Source organism: Ambystoma mexicanum, chromosome 11 (assembly GCF_040938575.1).
Source record: "Ambystoma mexicanum isolate Mex_15411 chromosome 11, UKY_AmexF1_1, whole genome shotgun sequence".
NCBI lineage: Eukaryota > Metazoa > Chordata > Amphibia > Caudata > Ambystomatidae > Ambystoma > Ambystoma mexicanum.
Genome location: NC_090934.1, coordinates 1453558276 through 1453581586, shown reverse-complemented (window position 1 = coordinate 1453581586; position 23311 = coordinate 1453558276). Strand labels below are relative to the sequence as shown.

The following is a 23311-nucleotide window of genomic DNA, read 5'->3' as shown; positions in this document are numbered from 1 at the left end:
TAAAGATAGCAGGTGCTCTCAGTCAATTTATAGGTAAGCAAGGTGGTGTCTCGGTGAGCACGATTTTATTGCTTTACTCCAGCAAAATAATATCATGCCTATTATACGGGGCAGATATGTGGGCAAGTAAGTATTTAAATGAAATAAGCAAAATGGAAGGGAACATTTTAAAATGGCTTTTTAGATTACCATCATCAGTATCATGTGAGTACATTTTATTGGAATGTGACTTTAGACTTGCAAGAGATATTTTAGAGTATAGAGCTGCTATGTTATATGTGAAGTTAACTACGCTGACAAGTAATACCTTTGTGAAGGAAATGATGGAAATCTTTCAGAACCAAGAGCATGATAAACATTTTAAAACCTTGTATGCATTATATCTAACATATGGAAAATGGGCTAAGGAGAATGCCTCAAGTTGGCTAGTCTTCTCGCATGCAAAGATTAAAAAGTTACTACAAAGCGAGATCTGTGGCTGTGCTAAAGAGAGAGATTTGATCTCTCTCTCTCTCTACAAAGTCAACTAGCGGCCTATTTCTAGAATACTGGTCTATTGAAGCGCCGAAACCAAAATATCAATATGCCTTTGCCAATCAGTCTATAGTCAGTCTGTATCTTAGGTTTAAGTTCAATAAGTGTGACACCATGGAAATATTAGGTGCAAAACTTGGCACTCAGAAAAGACTAAGATTATGTAGACTCTGTGCGATGGGAAAGATTGAGACGGCTAAACATCTAATAAGTGTTTGTGAAGTCTATGTAAACTGCGTGCCAAATACTGCCTAAGATACAAGAATTTGTGGCTAGCAGAAGAGATTGAAAAAATATGGCAAAGACTGATGGAAGGAAATGATATTAACCTGATTTTCCATATGATGAGATTTTATGAGATTATTTTAACAATTTTAAATGAACTATCTGATGGAATATATATATTTTAATCGAAAAGATGTAAAATTGTGAAGCTAATGATGTGTGATTTGTATATGTAAAGCCATTTGATGGCTATGAACATATTGTTAATAAATAAATAAATACAAATTAAGAAAGAAGATGAGACCACATCTGAGTCGGGAGCAGGTTCAGGAATGTGTCACTTTCTGCCCCACAGAGGGCAAAGAACCCCAGGGACTTTAGTCTGTCCTTCTTAAAATACTCCAGCTTTCAAAATATTGCAGCGCTCTGCAAATCCGGTGGTTCTCCATATTTACAGGGGTTTAGCAATGTGTCCAAAGGCGCTATATTCAAGTCACTTGTTTGTTTCTAGGTCTGGCAGAGCATGTCTGCTGCCCTTAAATGCCATGCACAGCTCACAGAGACCGCACTGGGCAATCTTTCTATTACAAACTAAACAGCTCAATTGGGTATTCATATTTATTTATTTTAGCGTTTATTTAAGGCGCACATTACCCATAGGTATCAAGCCGCTAGATTCATTGTATTTTTTTTTAAGCATGGTCTGGGATTCGAACCTGTGTTTGCTCAGCGTGGTCTTGCTTTCAAGACCTGGGCGTGGCCACAGAGCTATCCTCCTGTCCTTCAGGTCGATTTTTTAAATTATTTGGTAAGGCGCATATGATCTTAAACTAAAGAAATTTGATGGGAATGTATATTTGAGTTTATTTGGCTAATAATCATTAAAGGGAGCTTTGTAGGTCGTTTCAAAGTAGTGTGTGTTTGGCCTGCGGCTCGTTGTGTTAGTCCTATCTTGCAATATGCTCCAGGTTCGCTTTGGGGACCACTGCAGCTCCCTACAGTCCAGGTCCTAGCTATCACTGTCTGCTCGTTCAAACAGGCACCTGAAACACCCCTAAACGCTGATGCTAAACAATATTTTGGACAGTAAATTGACTTGCTGGAAAAGATCAAAATAGTGTCTGTCGATACTACCATTTTGATACAGTGTCGCTGTATGTTTAAAAATGAGCAAATGAAATTGCGTGGTCAACTGTTCGACAGAGAGCGCAAAACGTAGCGTCGAACGAGGCCAGGCCTATCGTGGGCGAAGCATCAATAGTGCAAACACCACCCAATGAGCGCCTTGTTCTCGGGCGTTTATAAAAATGCTTTCATGACCCCGACATACATGTGTGGGAAACCCAGATGTTCGATCAGCGGCATCATGCGAGCTCACAGCATGGCATGATATGGGAATGGAGTCTGGGGAATGTTATGTTGTCTTATCCCGATCACGCGCATCGTTAGCACAACCAGGGCGGTCTCCTGGCGCTCACGTGGCCCTGCAGGAAAGAGGACGGGGTTGGTTAGTGAGGGTAGAGGGATAGGATAGGTCCAGAACCAGGAGAAACTGGCGGCTGTGTGTGTTCGCTTGATTGCGTGCACTGGCTTGTTGTATCCGTAAGGGTAAGGCCCAATGCCTGCGGCGTTTGTTGAAGGCAAATGTTTGTTATGTATGGAGCTGGCAAGCCTACCTCACTAACCCAAACTCAGATCCCTTTACCCTGGTGTCCACCCCCGTTTTACTACACGGCGGGCATCACAACCTCTCAGTGGGGTTGGCCCTGGCAACTGTGATATCATGCATCAGTTCCCACACACAACACAACGCAAAGTACTAACCACTATACGATCACGGCCTTCATGCATCAGTTCTTGTCTAACCAAATGTTGGATAGAGAGGTTCTGTCAGAGAAAGGTGTACGTCTCCATAGTGCCTGCTGGGAGGGTGAGATTTCGATGCATCCATGCACCGAGGAACCCCATACCCCCTGTGCTGGGGGCTCAGTGAGATGTTTTAGCGCACCTAGTGAGGCAGCCATTGGATCACGGAGCAGAAACTCCCACTTCCAGAGGAGCAGTGATCTCACACCTTCAGTGTGTTTCCCAAACCAAACCAGCTTCTTTGCAGGCGTTTCCAGACAACCACATCCACGTAACACGTACGTGGCTGGCAAAAAAGATATATAATTTCTTGGTAACCATAACTTGCTGTTATAATGAGTTTGGAAAACATCCAATTGCTTTTTGTCATTTGTCCTATTCATGCGCTAATTGTGACGCCAGAAGCTTGAATCACTACAGTACTCTATTTAGCAATTTCAATACAACTAAGTTGGGGGGTAGTGCAGGCTGCCAGTGTTCCATGCTGTTTCTGGGCTCTCAGCACACAGCATAAAGCACACTAGCTAGGGTGACCAGATAAAAAAAAAACGGGACAGGCCATAGACCTAGAAGTAGGACAAGGATAAAACGATAGTCCTAATTCTATGTTGCTGGCCTGTTGTGGTTGGCGGGGATGGGGTGTGCTCACAGGTAGTATAGCTCAGCGGCAGCACGCTTGTCTTGGAATCACAACAACGCAGAGCCGCACAGGTTTGAACCCTGGGTCCGCGTTTAGAAACATTTTGGATATTAAGCGTGTTATAAATAAACAATTATAATTATAAACATGACTATTGTGTCTTTGACCCTGTCCACAGAGTCATGTTGTGGAAATGCATAGCTAATTACGGTTACTGAGAAATCTGACACGTTTACTGTGTTATGTTTTTTTTTTAGAAAAAGTCTATTAGTGGCAATGAACGGGAGGAGGCCATCCCAGCACTTGATCAGACTGCTGCAATGTGCAGTATGTTAACACATGCCTGTTGCTGGCTGAGACAGCCACAGCTTCAAGCAGGCCAATTTCCTATTGAGTATTGTTAGGTCACAGAACGCATGAGCCTCTGGGCACCAATAAGCCACAAACCTCGGTAAAAAAGGGGGAACAGGACTACAAATAATGCTGGGGGATAGCAGGATGCAGACAGACTCCCCACACTTAGCTAACAGTGACTGCATAGATGTGAGCCGAGACAGCAGGCCTATCCCGAAGTCTCACAATCTCAGGAGCTCATTCATTTTACAGCACTCTCAGTCGCAACACGTTGACTGTAGAGCTATTGCTCCGTTTACAGTGCACTCACAGTCCAAGTGACTAGACCTTTGTTTACAATCAATTCATAGTCTCATGCGCCCTAAACGGGGGGCTATCCCTCAGTATACAGTGCTCTCACAGTTCAAGTGACTAGACCTTTGTTTACAGTCAATTCATAGTCTCATGCCCTAAACGGGGGCTATCCCTCATGATACAGTGCTCTCACAGTTCAAGTATCTAGACCTTTGTTTACAGTCAATTCATAGTCTCAATCCTTAGACTGGGGGACTAACCCTCAATTTACAGTGCTCTCACAGTTCAAGTGGCTAGACCTTTGTTTACAGTCAATTCATAGTCTCAATCCTTAGACTGGGGGACAACCCCTCAATTTACAGTGCTCTCACAGTTCAAGTAGCTAGACCTTTGATTACAGTCAATTCATAGTCTAAAGACTTAGATTGGGGAGCTATTCCGTAAGTTTACATAGTTGTCACAGTCCAAGTGACTAGACAATTGTTGACAGTCAATTCATAGTCTCAAGCCTTAGACTGCGGACGTGTCCCTAAGTTTACAGTGCTCTCACAGTTTAAGTGACTAGACCTTGTTGACATCCATTCCAATAAATCTTGAGTATTACGAGTGTGCTGATAATTTTGTTTATTACGTTGAAAAAAAAAAACATGAATCTTCCAGAGTAAAAGGAATTCACAGCAAAATGATGCTTGTTGTTATTGCTTGTCGATTCTCTCCTAGGACTCCTGTTTATCCCTAGGCTACATCTGCCGACATATTTAGATAGGACAAATATAAAAAGAAAGCTGATCAATGATATCATACCTTGGATATGTTCGATTGGTCTTATTCAAACATTGATAAGCCCACTGTTTGTCCTTCTTCGGAGCCTTGGTGGACCGTAAGAGGAAAAGTAACTAGGTTCAAAGATATTCTTAGTTATTTCCATTTATTTAAAATTAAACACATTGTTTCTTGTTATTGCCCAATGTAAATGATCCAGCACTGATGAGTAATCATTTTCTTAATGTTTATGTTCCTCCTTCCCAATCTAGGATTATTCCTTTTATCATTCATCTCATTCGGTTTCTTCCATTAGAAGATCTTGAGAAATTTAGTCCTGGTGGAATTTAGCGCCAGCTCCCGAAGTGACGCGAGTAAATTTGCAGCGTGGTTTAGGCTGCACGCCTGTGTGTAGTGCACCTCACTTCAGAGCCTGCCCCACGTTGTTTCCCTCATCTGCTCCTGGGACCCGATACTTGTCTCTCCTCCTCCACACGGACCTCTGTTGGTCAGATATGCCACCTGCATCTGGACCTAAGACACTAATGCCGCGTACGTGTTATCATTGTACACGTCGCCTACTTTTACCTTTCTGCCAACTAATGCATAAACTTGCTTGATGTACAAAATGACTCTGGCCACGCCCAGGCAGTATACACAACTCTTACATTAAGTAGTAAGCCTCTGTGGCCAGAAGAACAGGGGAGCCTCTCTCCCCCCCTCCTGACCACTCCCAAATGGCAGACTGGTGCTACTGACATTGCAAGTGTCTTGTCTCCACGTGCACCTCTGTGGAACCCTATATTACAAATAGAAAGCCTTTTGTGGTTGCTGCTTCCGCCAAATCTTGATGCGCGTCTTTGCTAGGCTGCGCGCCCTCTAAGCCCTGGTGCCTGATATAGAGGCCTGCCTGAGTTGCCAGCTTGTTTAGTTCTGCGTGTCATTCAAGAGACAGAAGTGAGTGCTGTGCTTTTTAAATATTAAACATGTTACTTGCGCCATCTGCCAGGGCTCGTGCCCCTCCTCCGTTCCGCTCCGGAGACAGTGCGCTGACCTGATCTTAATTCCGAGACAAAGGGCGACATTACAACTATGGCGGTCTGCAAAAAAAGTGCTGATGTTTCGGTATACCGGCACTGTTACGGACCAGCAGAGTACACGTTTGCCGGTGGGGGCGGGGGCGGTTACCTGATTTACCTCAAGCCAAAAATGAAGGTAAATTAGGTCCCCACTGGCAAAAAACAGCAGGTATTTCCTGCACCTCTAATATCCCAGTAATTGCAGGATATCAGGCAGTGGGAACGGTCATACCATTTGCTGTGATGACCCCCACCAGTACCAGCCAGGACTGTGATGACCCCCACCAGTACCAGCCAGGACTGTGATGGCCCCCACCAGTACCAGCCAGGACTGATGGCCCCCACCAGTACAAGCCAGGACTCTGATGACCCCACCAGTACAAGCCAGGATTGTGATGGCCCCCACCAGTATCAGCCAGGACTGTGATGGCCCCCACCAGTACCAGCCAGGACTGTGATGGCCCCCACCAGTACCAGCCAGGACTCTGATGACCCCCACCAGTACCAGTCAGGACTGTGATGACCCCCACCAGTACCTGCCAGGACTGTGAAGACCCCCAGCAGTACCAGCCAGGACTGTGATGACCCCCACCAGTACCAGCCAGGGCTGTGAAGAACACCCCAGTACCAACCAGGACTGTGAAGAACCCCATCAGTACCATCCAGGACTGTGAAGACCCCCACCAGTACCAGCCAGGACTGTGAAGACCCCACCAGTACCAGCCAGGACTGTGAAGACCCCCACCAGTACCAGCCAGGACTGTGAAGACCCCACCAGTACCAGCCAGGGACTCTCTGGAGCCGTTCATGAATACCAGGTGTTTTATCTGAGTGTTAGTAGTGTAACTGATCATTGTTAAATGATTACATTAATTATATGTGCATATGTTGGAAATAATTAATTGCATCGTGTGTTGATATTTATTAATTGTCTGATTGGAAGATGAATTGTGAAAGGTTTTAGTTTTAAACCAAGCACAATAAATAAATAAAACAAAACGCACGTGGTCACCTGCTACCCTCACACCTTTGTGGTAGAAAATAGCCAGTTAACACAGAGTAAAGCAAGCATGATTGGTATGAAAAGTGTGTGCGCATGGCTGTCTCCCGATTGCATCAGAGAGGCAAAAAGCCCCAAGATGTCTACACTAGCCAGAAACCCCTGATTCATCTGCCCAAGCTGACCCAAGATGGCGGCTCCTACAGAGGCAAACGGGGCTTCTCATTACCTCATCACAGACTCCACCAATAAGCAGCAGCCTGGGGCTCCCTATAAGCAAGCCAGGTGACCCCTGGTGGACTCCTCCAGTCTTGCCCTAGCCAATGTGAAAGTGGCACTGGAGTAGCCTCAATTCTAGCTTGCCACCTGCTGGGCAACTGGCAGAAAAGCCGTAACACATTGTTAAGAAGCATGGCGGATACCCAGAAGGGCGGGCACAAATAAACCGCTGAGCATACATTGGTAAATGCCGTGTGCAAAGCGTGCTTTGTACACAGCATTTACTTTTATACAAGATTGGGAGTAAAACTGAAGATTAAAGGGGATTTCGCCTGCTATCACTCTTTACTTTACACTCCATCTTGTAAAAGTTGCATTTGCCCGCAGGTGCCCCAGCAGCATGCAAGCGCCAATTTTGTTGGTCGCCTGCATGCAATTTGTGGGTTTTATGAAATGGCCCTGTCGATCTTTGTTATGTTACCTGAGTATTTGTGAAGTACTAAGCCACCAGCGTTGAGTGCTCTTCGGTAGCGCATTTACTCCCTTAGGTTTGCAGGGGTCCATAGGATGACGTACCATACACTGCATTCATAATGATAACATTGTAAATACTTTAAGAGACAGCCCGAAGACTGTCCAGTAGATTTAACGATCAGCTATAGGTAGAAGATATGTGTAGGGTTGCGCTGTAGTGCATGAGGATACATCTGTGGCCAGTGTTGGTTGTGTGAGGGATTTGAAATGGTGTCTAACACCATTGAGGACTTAAGTGATGGCGCTCAAGAAGTGAGTGGTACTTACACTTTAGTGTGTTTGGTAAACAGACACATGTTTACAAATTGTGGGATATGCCTTTCTCGGTTTGTAAAACTAAAATAACTGAAAAGAGGATAACAAGGAAAGTAAAAGACATTAAACTAAATAATTTTGATTTGTTACCAATGATTCCATATATAGCTTTATTTCTGCATATATCCTGATGACCATGTTTCTTTTGTAGGTTCTTACTTGCCACACAAACACATCACTGCACAGAATAAATAAAATGGTTTCCAATGAAATGCAGAAAAGGGCTTCCAGTTGATATAGATCTGTCCATAAACATATACAAGTGTGTATGAGACAACTACGAACATCCCTGCTTGCATTCTTAATTAAGCTGGTGCTCTTCTTTTCCTCCACAGTCATGTTGGACTTCCATGTTCTGCCCCAGAATGCTGTGGTGGAGGAAGGTGGAGTGGCGCGGTTCCAGTGCCAAATCAATGGTTTACCGGAACCTGTCATTACCTGGGAGAGGAATCTGGAGCCTGTTGACACAGACAACGCAAGGTGAGTATCCATAAAGAGCTATATGTATCCAAGTGTGTGTTTGATTAATACTCTCTTTGAGACAGTGCACAAGTTACTGATTGTGGACAGGGTCAGAGGGTCAAAAGACAAGGCAAAGAGCCCTATACCCAGAACATAATAATAATAATTATAATTGTTCTTTTATAACACCCTTAATACTAGCGAGTGGTTTCTAAGCGTGGGATTCAAACCGGTGTTGCGCTGCGGTAGTCTTGTTTCCAAACGCGTTGCCCTTGAGCTATCCTTCCTCCCCAACATGGCTCTTAGGTTCCTTTGGAGCCTTCAATCTCTAGTGCTCAGGCATGTTTACATTGTATTTGCCCTGCCTTGGTAGAGAGATTGTATCCTCGCTGGACAACTCAATCCATGGTGCTGTGTGTTGATACTTGTTGACGTACTCTTAACCTCATGTGGACATTTGCCTGTCAATGCCCCATTGAAACCCTCTGACTAATGTGCACAATTCAACCAGCAATGTGGAGGCACCGTAAACCATAGTCTTAATCGGTGAAATGCGCCGTGCAGTGAAATTGGCACTGTAAACTCTGCCCGTGAGTGCCTTTGACATTGTGTCTTCCACGCCTTGTGAATCTATTCACCGCGGTGGTGTTAGGCAAATCCTGCCATCTAGCAGTAGGACCAGAGTATTAGAAGTTGTTTACTTCTAAAGTAAAAGTTAGCATCAACAGGGAGTTCCTGTCATGCTACGCCAGCCCGAAGTGTGTAGGTACCAGTAGTGCCATTCAGCGCGTGCGCCCTTAGACATTTGTTGCTTTTCCACCACTGGTAAAATTATGGGAATTCGAGTGGAGAAAAAAAGAACAAAGACGAAGAAACCTTTGACACCAAAAGGGGACATTGAGCGGTGGCGGCACAGAAATGGCACAGAGCCATTTAGAGTAGTCTAGATAGGATGGAGATGACGGGACGCCACGCAGCAAACGCTGCAGTGCCGTGCACTATACATGGCTCCATCTGATGGCTTTTAGGCTGGAAACAAAGCCCACTTTAATAATAACTTTTGCCAAAGGCATGGGAGGACATATCCATGGGCCAGTGGGTACTGGAAACTGTAAAGAATGGGTGCTGCATAGAATTCCATGCAATGCCATACAATATGCCACAAGGAAAGACAAAGGCAACATCGAAACGCCACCTTCTAATCGATTGCGTCCTCCCACGGATTCCTCATCTTTGATATACTGATATCCCGCTTGCAGCTTTGAAAACCTTTTGACAGCAGAGGGCGCCGTGCATCATCAAGTCGAGGTCCCTCGGAGGATTCCATCCCCAAACTTGGTGGTGGCATCGACACTGGTATAAATAGCATGCACCGTGCCCGTTGCCTCAGTTCTGTTTTTCCACGTGCACAGTACTTTTCGAATGTTTCGATTGCCTCTGTGATTTTTTAACTGCGTTTTTACGTTTTTTGAGGATGTCTGCTCATAAAACTTGGTTTAAGAGGTGTGTGCACTGTGATTCAAAGATGTCGGTCACAGATCCGCACAGGATATGCCTCTGGTGCCTTGGAGTAGATCACAAGGTCGAGGATTGTGGGTCTTGCTAATCTATAAGCAGCAAGACACAAAGTACTGTAGGTCGGGCGGCGTCTAAATCTCCTTTGTCCTTTCCCTCGAAGAGGAGATCGTTTGATGAAAGAAGTTTGAGGGACACATCTCCTCAGAGACCGAAGAAGCGCTCGAAGCCTTGAAAGTGCTCCAGCTCCGGGAGCATGTCACGGTACTGTTCGTCGTCTTCTTCACGATGAAAATCTAAGAAGCGGTGCCGTCGCTCGTCATCTTCGTCAGACTCTTCACTCGACAGGAAGAAGGCAAGCTTTCCAAGTAAATCTGCCTCTGTAGCAGATTGGGAGGAATTCCGTCAACAAATGATGGAGGTGTTCTCGAAGGTGGCGTTGCGCGGTCCTTCCAGCGAACAAAAGATGGCTTCCAACCATCTGCTCTCACTTTTCATGGAAACAATCTGGGTCATAGGCACTGGTGATCCCCAGGGGTACCTCCCCGCACACGTAAGTAGGGATAGTATTATAAGAATGCAACTATTGCAACCTACCTTTACTTGGGACGCAAACAACTTGTAATACTTTGGTGCTACCACAGCATGGCAAGAATATGCATAAGAAGATTCTAAACTGAGAGAAGGGGTGCAGGCAGGTGTTCTTTGCCCCTGAAATAATCATTGTGTTTCACTCAGACTAACAGATACAGGCCCACAGTCACGTGAGCTGGGTTCTCCCCATCACGGTGGGGAATATTAGAATGGCACTTGGGCCAACTCCAACACTGTGCCAAACAGGCACCCCCAAACTTGAAAATGTGTGGGGACTCCCCTGGGTCTTCTACACTGCAGTTTCGGTTGCATAAGGGAAAACGTGACAGAATGGCCTTCGCTCTGGTGGAAATATTCTATTGCATTCAGTAGGAAGTTGAGACATTTTAAGGGACAATTAAAAACTGGCATTGTGATTTTCTGTGCCAATATGAAACTGATATTGGGAATTTACTGGGGCAGTGTAAAACTGGCATGCTAATGTGCTTTAATTGGCAACATGCCATGGCTTTCTTGAAATTCGTAGGCCCATATTCAGGTACACTTAACACATGTTCATTCCAGTTTCTACAGTGGCACTGGAAATGACCATGCCTGCAGAAATGGGCTTTCCCCTTCTCAATGGCAGCCAGAAAAGGATGGTCTGTTTGGTTGCTCAGGGCAATGGCAGTGGGTATGATTGATTTAGAACCTTCAAGCCTCATCCTTCTGTTTTATAAGTCCTCCAGAAAATTGTCATGACAGTTTCAAGAGTGTCACACCTGTCCACCGAGTGAAGCAAATTGCCATACTATTCACCACATTGTCCCTAGGAATGGTCCTCTCTTCTAAAAATAGCCAGACCAGTTCTAACAGGGCCATGCTAGTGGAGATCCATTAAAACGCATTATCATGCTGGTTGCAATGTTGCCCCCCCCCAGAAAGTTGATAAACCAGATTCACGTTGCCACCAGACAATTGTCCCATCCAACAATCCCATCCAACAATCACAAGACTCACAGCACATTACTCCATGACACTTTCACAATCTCTTGGCCAGTTGCCCATGCCACTTTCACATACCAGAAAGAAAATTGCCCAATGTCTGTTATAATGCCCCATACAACTGTCCCATGCCACTTATTGCCCAAAAACTAGCCAAATGCACAAGAATTGATATGATATGATATGTCATTCATAACACGCCTGTAGACAAGTGTTCCTAGGCGCGACAAGACAAGGGAGTGAAGAGAGAGGGAGGGCAAGACAAATCGATCTTACTAGGCCTTGTGTCATTCAGATTCTGCAAGTGCGATGACGTAAAGGGCAGGGGGAAGGGAGCAGGGGGACGTGCCAGGGAGAGGGAAGGGGGAAGTGCAATCAGGGCAGAATTGCTCAAAGTACATGCATTCAGGGCAGAGCGGCTCTGGGTAAGTGCAAAGAGGTGGGAGACTGTGGGGTTACAGTTATGCCCCTAAGTGCACGGTAGACCAGAGGCAGTGCAGGGTAGACTGATCATGGTGGAGCCTGGTACCCAGTAGACTCTGAGGGTAGCAAAGAAACCAGTCGGCACAGGCGACAAGTAGGTCAGCAGGGGAGAGAGAGAGAGAGAAAGCAGAGGAGAAAAGGAAGGTCTTGATCTGCTTCTGAAACTTCAGGTGGTTCGGCTCAAGTTTGAGAGGGGCAGAGAGGCCATTCCAGAGGGCCTGCAGAGGAGAGAGATCTTCCCCCAATCTCTGCCTGGAGAAGCGTCTGACCCTCAGAGAGTTTGAGGTGGCTGAGCGAAGGATCGAGACCAAAGGTATTTTGGAAGAGAGAGTTGGTTGTAGAGTGGACTCCGGCCCCAGAAAGCCTTGTGAACGATGCAGAGGGTCTTGAACTTGATTCTTGCAGGTACCGGCAGCCAGTGAAGAGATTTCAGGGCTGAAGAGATATGGTCCCTGAGCCTGAGGCCAAGGACACGTCTCGCAGTCCTGTTCTGGATAAGTTGCTGAGGGTGGAGAGTAGAGGCAGGTAGATTGAGAAAGAGGCTGTTGCAGTAGTCCAGTCTGGAGAGAACCAGGGCTCTGTAGACAATGAGCTTTTGGGGGAAAGTGAGAAAAGGACCATTACTAATGAGGAGGTGCAGCTGATAGTGGGGCTTCTTAGCAAGGTCCGTAATGAGAGAGGGGAAGGAGAGAGTGGAGTCGAAGATGACACCAAGGTTTTTAGCCTCAGAGGAAGGCGAAGGACATGGGCCCAAGCAGGGTGGTCAGAGAGAGGGAAAATGGGAGCAGGGGTCCCAATGAGAAGGATCGCCATCTTACTGGCATTAAAGCAGAGATCGTTGGAGGTGCACCAATCCTTAATCGCGGATAGGCAGTCAGGAATGATCGAAGGGCGGAGAAGAGGCTGAGGGGAGCCTGAAGGAGAGGAGCTGAGTGTCATCCACATAACACTAAACACATATTCTGCTTGTTAAATGCCCTGGAAAGGGTATGTTTGACTTTTTCGATTATTTGTTGTAAAATACAGCAAATCAAGTGCTCCACCTTCCCCCTCTCTTGACTACAATGTCGACTGTCAAGCATGTATGAGTCATTTCATCCTTCCCTGGTAAGGCTAGGGAGGGTCAGGATGAATCCAAATGCCCCAAATCCAGTACTTCCCTACATGAGGTAGAGTGTGAAATGACATGAGGTAGAGTGTGAAATGACATGAGGTAGAGTGTGAAATGGCATGAGGTAGAGTGTGAAATGACATGAGGTAGAGTGTGAAATGGCATGAGGTAGAGTGTGAAATGGCATGAGGTAGGGTGAAATGGCATAAGGTTGAGTGCAAAATGTCATGAGATAGTGTGAAATGGCATGAGGTAGAGTGAATGGCATGAGGTCGAGTGCGAAATGTCATGAGATAGTGTGAAATGGCATGAGGTAGAGTGTGAAATGGCATGAGGTAGAGTGTGAAATGACATGAGTTAGAGTGTGAAATGGCATGAGGTAGAGTGTAAAATGGCATGAGGTAGAGTGAAATGGCATGAGGTTGAGTGCAAAATGTCATGAGATAGTGTGAAATGGCATGAGGTAGAGTGAAATGGCATGAGGTCGAGTGTGAAATGTCATGAGGTAGAGTGTGAAATGGCATGAGGTAGAGTGAAATGTCATGAGATAGTGTGAAATGGCATGAGGTAGAGTGTGAAATGGCATGAGGTAGAGTGTGAAATGGCATGAGGTTGAGTGCGAAATGTCATGAGATAGTGTGAAATGGCATGAGGTAGAGTGTGAAATGTCATGAGGTCGAGTGTGAAATGTCATGAGGTAGAGTGTGAAATGTCATGAGGTCGAGTGTGAAATGTCATGAGGTAGGGTGAAATGTCATGAGATAGTGTGAAATGGCATGAGGTAGAGTGTGAAATGTCATGAGGTAGAGTGTGAAATGCCATGAGGTCTAGTGTGAAATGTCATGAGGTCGAGTGTGAAATGTCATGAGGTAGGGTGAAATGTCATGAGATAGTGTGAAATGGCATGAGGTAGAGTGTGAAATGTCATGAGGTAGAGTGTGAAATGCCATGAGGTAGAGTGTGAAATGCCATGAGGTCGAGTGTGAAATGTCATGAGGTAGAGTGAGAAATGGCATGAGGTCGAGTGCGAAATGTCATGAGATAGTGTGAAATGGCATGAGGTAGAGTGTGAAATGTCATGAGGTCGAGTGTGAAATGTCATGAGGTAGAGTGTGAAATGTCATGAGGTCGAGTGTGAAATGTCATGAGGTAGGGTGAAATGTCATGAGATAGTGTGAAATGTCATGAGGTAGAGTGTGAAATGCCATGAGGTAGAGTGTGAAATGCCATGAGGTCGAGTCTGAAATGTCATGAGGTCGAGTGTGAAATGGCATGAGGTAGAGTGTGAAATGGCATGAGGTAGGGTGAAATGTCATGAGATAGTGTGAAATGGCATGAGGTAGAGTGTGAAATGCCATGAGGTCGAGTGTGAAATGTCAGAGGTAGAGTGTGAAATGGCATGAGGTAGAGTGTGAAATGTCATGAGGTAGAGTGTGAAATGGCATGAGGTAGAGTGTGAAATGTTGATTGACACAGGTGCGAAAGTAGCGATATTATCAAAGAATGTTTGGTTAAATGTCCTTAACCCAACCCTCCAGGAGTTACAGGCACTGGACATTATTCCAGGACGCAATAATATAGAAAAGATTCAGTTAGCTGGGATGATCTGAGTAAACTTGGGGTACAAGGTAGGGGGTTCCAGTGCAGAGTGTATATAACGGTGAGAGGGGCACCCTTCTGGGGATGGAGGGGATAGAAAAGATTGGAGATCCAACTAGACCACAACACACCAGAACAGGTAATGGGGGTTCAGAGTGTGTAGGAGAGTATGCCAACAGAGGAACAATGTCAGGTCCCATATAGGATATTGGAAGGGAAGAGTACACAAGATAGAGGTCCGACAGCGAGTTCAAAGTGTGCCGCTAGCATTGTGAGACTCTGCACAGGGGCCTCGTGAATCTATGTGAGGTGGATCTTATTTAGACGGCGAAGACCGGGGAGGGTTGTCACCAATTGTGGAGGTTAGAGAGCTGGGCGGTGACGTACAATTGGGCTTGGGTTAGCGGCAATTTAACAAGAATTTCACGGTAGACTGCAATCTATTACCTACTATGAACAAGGTACTTTCCACCCTGGGTAAGTGCCAATATTTTCTTTAATTCGATTTCACTTCACAGAACTATCAGATGCTTCTATATCCGGCTGAATGGAAGGACAGAGCAGTTGTTAGCCCGGAGAGTGTCTTCAAGGTCAAACGTGTGCCGTTTGGATTGGTGTCAGCGTCATCAGTTTCTTTTGTCTGAAAACATGCATCATTTGTTCAAAACGTGTTCCATATGGGATGCTTTTGGGGTGGGAAGTCGGTAGAAGGTTCTAACAGGAAGTGTCATGATGAGGACCTGTCGCGGGTGCTGGAAATACTCCAGAAACATGGATGGACTGTTTCCAACATGTGTGCTTAGGGCATGAGAAATCCATTATCCAGGTCACCATATCACAGCCAAAGGGGTGCGCCCGAAGGACGAGGTTATAGAAGCCATCAGGGCCGTTAGAGCGCCACGAAACAAAGAGGAGCTGGTCTCACTCCTAGTTATAGTGGAATTCTCTCCGAAGGTGGCTCCACACGTCACTGATCAGATGGCGAATATGAGAGCATTGCTTTAGAAGTGGGGGTGAGTATGTGTGGGATGAAGCACGGGCGAAAGAGCTGAAAGGCATTCTTATCTTATCCATACTTATAAAGCGCATTGTTCGAAAGGTTGAACGTTATTGGACTAGAGCAACACGTGGGGAAACAAACCTATGAAAAACAAACTACAGATTCACTTTTTATCCTTGGGATATGTAGTTCATTGTTAGTTTGTTGTTTCATTATGTTTATTTTTGTTGCCGCTCGAAGGAATAGTACGAAGACATGTACGATGGAATAGTATCCAGGGAGACTATTAATGGTGGCCCTGTTTTGATCGGTGTGTGGACGTATCTAAAATATATGAGTTCAGACAAATCGTCATGGCATGCGGCTCAGTGTACCAATACCATTCCCTCCCTGGCTAAGCCTGGGAGGACTTGGCAGTACACATACTTGGTCTGTTGAGGAGGCAGTACGTGGAGCGGGGTTGTTTGTACTGTCCGTGGGGTGGTTTGTTACTTGAAATGGGTCGACATCAAACTGCTTCAGGCTGTCATGACGGAGAGTCGTATCGTTTCTTGCATGGCTGTTTGGCCGGCAAGAACACCCTTCAAGCACACTGACAGATAATGGACCACAGTTTCTCAGTGGGAAATCTGAGCAATGTCTAGGTGAGCATGGAATCGCATACAAGAAAACATCTTTGTATCATCCGGAATACAATGGTGCTTTGGAAAGGGTGAATGGAGTCGTTCTGGAGGCCGAGAATCCTGCCGGAAGGGTATTCCCTGCATTATGACCCAGCAAGGGCCGTGGGTGTTGGTGAACTCACTGTCATTCCGGAGAAAGGGCAGGTATGGAATAAAACGAAGGGGGTGTCGGTGCCTTTGTCAACCATATGGTCTGCTAAGGGGGAAAACGAGGGAGATGTCTGTGTGGTAATGTGAACAGCTCTCGACCCAGAGCTGCACTGTGCTCCTGGCCCCTGAAAGTGGGGGCCTCTGCATTCTGTGGGTGGAAAGCCAGGGGAGGGCACTTTGCACATCTGAGCTGATGACACCACACACAGGCTAGCACCCTTGCACCCTCTACGCCAGCCTCCGGCATGTAGGGATGGGCAGGGTGAAAGATACCCGTTACACTCCCACAGTGTAGCATTAAGCATGCAGGGCTCGGGAAAGGGGTGTCCACGTGATTTGTTGGGCATGCGTGGTCATCCTGACGCTGCGCTCTCCTGCACCTCAGTCAGTGATAGGGCCGTCCCGAAGTGCAACCTGGTCAGTGCGCAGCGCAGTATCCCGTGTCAAGGAGCTCAAAGGCTTTGCATTCTCAATGAGCCGGCACGCAGCACACTGCTTCTTGGGTTGCACGTGGGAGCAGGACCAAGACAAACACCCGCCCTCTGATGGAACTTAAGTTGCAGTGTGCCCGGACCGGGGAAGGGGAGGAGGGCTCCGTTATGATGGTCAGTTGGGGGCGTGAACCAATTCCATGACCCCCCCCGCCCCTTATTGATGTGCCAGAAAGATGCTCAAATCTCCAATGTGCTAAACCATTCTCATAAGGGGGCGCGGGTTACAGAGCTGTGTTGCCCTCACAAGGATGGCATTTTACAAGTGACTAAAGTGTCAAATAACGAGGCGAGGAGGGCTGCTTTTACTCCCTCCTTTCCTGAGTCCTATCAGAGAATCTCCTCTCTTCTGAGCAGGCAAGCTGTTTGGCGCTCTTGAGACACATGGACAGATCCTTTTATGGTCAAACTCAGCCTTTTATCCTTCTGAGGTCGATAAATGAGCATCACACACCGTGGGTAATAATAAGCAGTGCTCAGATACCTGAGGGTTCGTAGCACTATATAAATGCCAAATTATTATTATTATTAATATGAGATATTTTGGCCCAGAGCATGGCTTTAAGTGGGCAGGGCCTAGCTGGGGCAAAGACCAGGTAGTCTTTGAATAGTCTCCCCCCAATAGCCATAGGCGCCAGCAGAGCCTTTTTATGCCGCTCTCACATTAGGGGGAGAGTCGGGTGCATTGCTATCATATTTTTTGGGTGTACCCGCTTCTCCGTTTGAGAGAGGCAAGTACAGCAAGAGGTATGGTAAGTGTGCCCACCTCTCCTTTTGAGTCGTAATCAGAGGTGCAGACCCTTGCAGGCAACCCTTTTCATGACACAGCAACAACCATCTCAGTTGGGTGCACCGAGAGAGTAAAACTTGGAGCTGCACAGTAAAAAGGGCTGCCTAGGGAGTTGGCACCTCTGAATACGAAACAAAATGAGGAGGGCGCAGCAAAACAAATGTGCACACACACCTATCCTGCTGAGCCCCCAGTGCCTGCCCTTGGAGTACTTTCAAGCCCCCCTTCTGCATAAGTAGGCCACACCCACTTGTTACAGCCCCCTCCCGATTTCTCTTCCCGCAGGGTCATGCAGAGTAAGGGTCTGCAGGCACATAGACATGCAGTGGACAGAGTTGGGTGCACATGGATCCAGAGGCACGGAAACTGCTCCTCTGAACACCCGTGAAGAACTGCTGGCGTCCCTCGAGTCCAACTCCCCAGCTGTCCTTATCCTCCTCGATCTCTCCTATGCATTTGACACGGTCAACCACTGCATCCTCATAAGGCTCTATGGAACACACGGTATCTCAGAGCGGGCACTGGACTGGCTGATTTCCTTCCTAACTGACTGCTCGCCCCAAGTCATCCTGGGCACCTTCTCCTCTACTACTTCCTTCTCCACCTGTGGTGTCCCCCAGGGCTCTATCCCCTCGCCTTGGCTCTTTAACACCTACCTTACTCTGCTGGCACGCCTCATCTCCTCCTTCTCCCCCAACTTCCAGTGTTATGCTGATGACACGCAACTCGATTTCAAACGTCCTGCTGAACCTCTTGCACCTTCCACGATCCCTGATTGCCTTTCTGCCATCTAGGCCTGGTGCACTTCCAATGATCTCTGCCTCAATGCGAGCAAAACAGAGATCTTTCCCAGTGGGACCCCTGCTCCTGACTTCTTTCCTTCACTCTGGCCTTCTTCCATGGGCTCTGCCCCTGCTACCTCTTCTGAAGCCAGAAACCTTGGAGTCATCCTTGACTCCTCTCTCTCATTCCTCCGTCACACTACGGACATTGCCAAGAAGTTCAACCATCAGCTCTTCCTTCTCAAAGGAATTCTACCTTTTCTCACCTTCCCCCAAAGACTCAATGTTACCTGGGATCTGGTTCTCTCTAGGCTTGACTATTGCAATAGCCTCCTCCTGAATCTTCCTTCTTCCACTTTGTGACCTCTCCAGCTAATCCAGAATAGGGCAGCAAGACCTCTCCTTGTCCTCAAGCCCAGGGACTGTATCTCTCCTGCCCTACAAAGTCTTCACTGGCTCCCGGTTGCGGCACAGTGTAAATTCAAATCCCTCTGTATCATCCAGAAGGCTGACTGGGGTCAGGGACCACACTATCTGCAACTCTAGACCTCTGCGCTCCACTGGCATTCATTCTTTGTATGTAAAGCAGTTCACTAAACAAAGGGCAGGTGGTTGATCGCTCTCCTCAGCTTGCTCCCTTCTTTGAAACAGCCTCACCCTCCCTCTTTGTCTTGAGCAGGACCTCCTTAAATTCCGGAAAAGCCTCAAGACCTTCCTCTTTACCTCTTCCTACCCTCCCTCTCTCCCCTGCTAATCACACAGTAGCTTGATTGGTGTGCAGGGCGCTTATGCATCCTCGGGGCCCTGACCTCCCACATCTCATCATCCCTGCTGCTGCTGTCTATACTCTGCACTTGCCTCTGCTCACCCCCCACGCTTGGAGGCTTGCACTTACTTTTCATTGCATGTCACCTGCTGCTCACCCATGAGCACCACAGCACTTATCCCATTCCCGCTCTCCTCTGCACTTGCACGTTCTGAACCCTCACAAGGCATAGTAGATTCGTCTTCCCCTGCCGATTGTTTTTTCTTATATTTATTATTTTTATGTATTGTAATTTTAATTGTCTTTCATCCCCTGTCCCTTCCCTGTTGCCCCGTGGGCGCTTTGAAACAATACTTGCTTCCTGTATAAGCGCCCAGCAAGCAAACAATAAATAAATAAATACATTACCCACAATATTGAAAGTGTACTGTTAGATAGTGGCAAATGGAAGACTACAGCATAATATATATGTAGATAGTGGAAGGGGGGTGGTGCGGGGGTGAGACAAGTGGGGGAAGGTTGGCAGGGCCGGGGAGATGGAGGTGCTGGGGCAGGAGGACCTCCATTGAAAGAAAGATTAGAAAGAAATAGAAACATTTCAATGATCAAACAGTACCCATAGAAAGTCTGGCAATGATACCCAGTGCCTCTAAGGCACAGGAAAATAAGCCCGGCTTAATAGGCTACAGGCACCCCCGCCAGGTAGCCCTTTGCAGAGATCAGCGTCCTCTCCCACATGGGTGCGAGGGTGCTGATCTCTGCATTTATTACCTAAAGGGATGCCAGGCAGGGGACAGCGCCACACATTTGAAGCCTTAATGGTGGTGCTTCCCCTCTGTAGGGATCTCTTTAGCTAAGGGATGCAGCAATCACTGTCGGGTGATCGCTACATCTTTTAGAAAAAAGGCATCCCTGGCGAGTGGCAGCAGAACCATTAAGGCTGAAAAGGTGAGGCCCGCTGGAAGCCAAGACCTTTTTTCCTGAAGCCTGAAGCTCCCGCCAATGAGCAGGAGCTTCAGGCTTTAGAAAAAAAAGGCCTCGACTTTCAGCTACCTCACCTATTCTTCTATAATGGTGGAACTGGCCTACGGCATCTCTTGACTAAAGGGATGCCTCGCAGGTGCTGGCGCCAATATTATGGAGAAAAGGCTTTTTTTATGAAGCCTAAAGCTCTCACACATGAGTGTGAACTTTAGGAAAAAAGCCTTGTCCTCTAGCGGCTGGGACTGCCAGGGCACAATAGTGAACCCTGTCAGGGCCCTGCCTCTGATCCATATTTTGGAGCCTGCCGGTGCTTGGACCCGGCTAGCCCCGTCCCACTTAAAGCCCTGGTGATACCACACAGAACTGTGTCAGTGGTGATCATGGGTTTTGAGTCCAGGGAGCCACGACTCCTAGCCGCTGGGCCATGTCCTCTAGGCACACAGCGTTTCGAGTTCACCAGCCCTTTACATGATATCCCTATGCTGGCAAAATGCTGGCGCAATTCTCCCATTTATTCAGGTGTTACAGAAACAGTTGCCTGCCTCATATGATATCAGCCCTGTCTGTCTCTCCTTTCCTCAGGTACACCCTGCTGCCCACCGGCGTGCTCCAGATCACAGGCCTGAGATCCGAGGACAGCGGCATCTTCCGATGTGTGGCCACTAACATCGCCAACGTCAAGTACAGCCCCGAGGCCCGGCTGGTGGTCTCAGGTCAGTAAAGATCCCCTTACAGTACCTTTCTCTAGCGCCTACCACCATACAAAGAGTAGCGTATATTGGGCCTCATTACACGTTAGGCGGTAACCCTGTCGCTATTAGCGCCATGGTTGCCGCCGGTATTTTACCGTGTCCGCCTTGGTGGATGGTGGAATTACCACCCTACTCCAAGGTGAGCGGGGGCGGTAATTCCCCATTCACCAAGGCACTTCCCCATTCCCATTTTTGCCCCCATAGGGCATAATGGGAATGGGGAAGGAGCTAATTACTGTACCGCAAATTGCGGTACGGTAATTAGCACCAAGGTCCCTTTGCGGTACACTACTGTAACGGCTGGTAAAACCAGCCGTTAAGGTCGGGTCCCGCAAAGGGAACTCGTAGTAAGGCGGTAAGGGTTTACCAGTACAAGTGCCCTTACCGGTACCGGTAAACCCTTACCGCCTAACGTGTAATGAGGCCCATTGTCACTTGGCGTCATCTTGGCCTCTTTTTTTGAGGTGCAAGTCTGCATTGTTGCACAGGAGAACATTAGAGTAAAGGTGGCCCAGTGGGTTACGCAGTGGTCCCTATACGTTGTCTCGGCTGCTTCTATGTGTTTACTTCAAGTTTTTTACATCGCCGGAGAATTCATCAAATTTGGTTTTTCCGCAAAACAATGCAGGGGGAGTCCCCCCGCAGCCCTCCCCCCACGCCACCTCGACCATTTCTATTACCCTAACACACCGACCCTCATACATTTGCAGCAAAACACAATGAAAAAAATGTGATGAATTCTCCTACGATGGAAAATCCAGCGATGGAACCTCTGCAACTAGGGTGGCCAACTCTTTGATAGTCTTTCGCGGGACACTTGTCCACAAGGCGGTGATGACGTCACAACGTCATTCACGTTTGACCCGCCCCTTTTTAAATGTAGTGTTCACAATGGATCCCTATGCTGTCCGCCTGCTCTTTGCTGGTGTAATTAGCAGGTGGATTCCATTGGAATCCACCTTATTTACACCAGCATGAAAATGTCATGCTTGCATAAATGCTGGTGTATGTCTTTAGAGAGGACGACGGTGCCGGCAACAGATATTCAGTTCCGTGCCCCCTCTTTGCCATACAAATGATTGAAAATGAGTAAAGCTGAGAGACAGTGGTGCGAGGGACATGTTGGAAGCCACATAGAGGCTGATTGTGGGAGGGGTGGGGGTGGTCACTGCAGGACAGCAGACACTTTTGTTTACTTATCGTGTTTGCTCTCCTGCTCCCCCGAGTGGGTCTTTTCCTGGGAGACCGAGCAGGGAGAGCACTGCGGTCCTCCTTTGTCGATGCATAGCCGAGTGAGTGGGCGAGGATGTGTGTGCCACACTAGGAGTCTGAGGGCCATGTTACGAATTTGGCAGTGCCACGGCAGGATATCTGATGAATTACTGGCACACCCGTTTCCTGTGGGCACCCCTCACATCCGTGGTTGCTGCAGTATTACTATTGGTGGAAGGGTACTATAAATACCCATTTTTGGAGTCCAGAGGGTTCCATGTGGACTTTGGCTGGATTACCGTGAACAGTCATTCTGCCATGGTAATCCCACCAAATGTTGGCCTCAAAGTGGGGGATTTGCTGGCAGGCATGATGCTGGAGGTAATTCCCCCGCTTCAAGGTCGAATCTGAAATTCAGCGGTGCGGTAAAAATGGCAGTAATTCTGTTAGCACCAAAAGAGTGGCGGTAGTGGAATTGCCGCACATCGTTTAGTACGCCACTGAGCTCATAGTGAGCCCATTTAAGTGTGGGCAGCCAGGGCCTGGCTGCATCTGCCCACTGGCAGTGGCACGAGCAGCAGAGGGCGTGTCTTGAGGTTTCCAGCTGCACGTGCGGTAGTTGTGTGCTTTGCGAATGGTCACCACAGCTCCAGAGGTGTAGGGGCCATACCAATGTAAGATGAGCAGTTTCCAAATGGCCTTTCCATGAACAGTCATCTCAGTGTTTGCGCTTTGCTTTGTTTGCTGACATCTTCTCTGCTGTTATCACGTTGCTTTTAAAAATTATTATTAAAATGTGTTTACTTATATGATATGATATTTTATTTATATCGCGCTCGTACACAAGTGTTTCAGAGCGCGACCTGGCAAAATGGAGGGGAACAAGGGAGAACAAAAAAAAAACAGCGATCTTACTAAGCCCAATGACATTAAAAAAGCGCTTGTGCAAGGAAAAGGGGAAAGTGCATGGAAGGGGGGAGGGTGGAAAGTGCAGAACAGAATACATTCTAAATAAATAAATAAATAAATAAGGGCAATAAACTATGGTAGTGCAGCCAGCAAGTGGCAGGTGAAAGTTTGTCAGATAAGGTATATCTGATAAGTGCAGAAGACAAGTGGGACGGGACTGTA

General features: G+C 47.2%; 1 protein-coding gene across 1 annotated transcript in view; it reads left to right on the top strand.

Moving 5' to 3' along the window:
• The window catches only part of IGDCC3 (immunoglobulin superfamily DCC subclass member 3), a 460612-nt gene that overhangs the window by 268016 nt on the left and 169285 nt on the right, over positions 1-23311 (top strand). Inside the window, exons 3-4 of the mRNA XM_069625110.1 lie at positions 8158-8302; positions 20799-20929. Coding sequence (XP_069481211.1) covers positions 8158-8302; positions 20799-20929 — 276 coding nt within the window. The remainder of the gene's footprint in view (positions 1-8157; positions 8303-20798; positions 20930-23311) is intronic.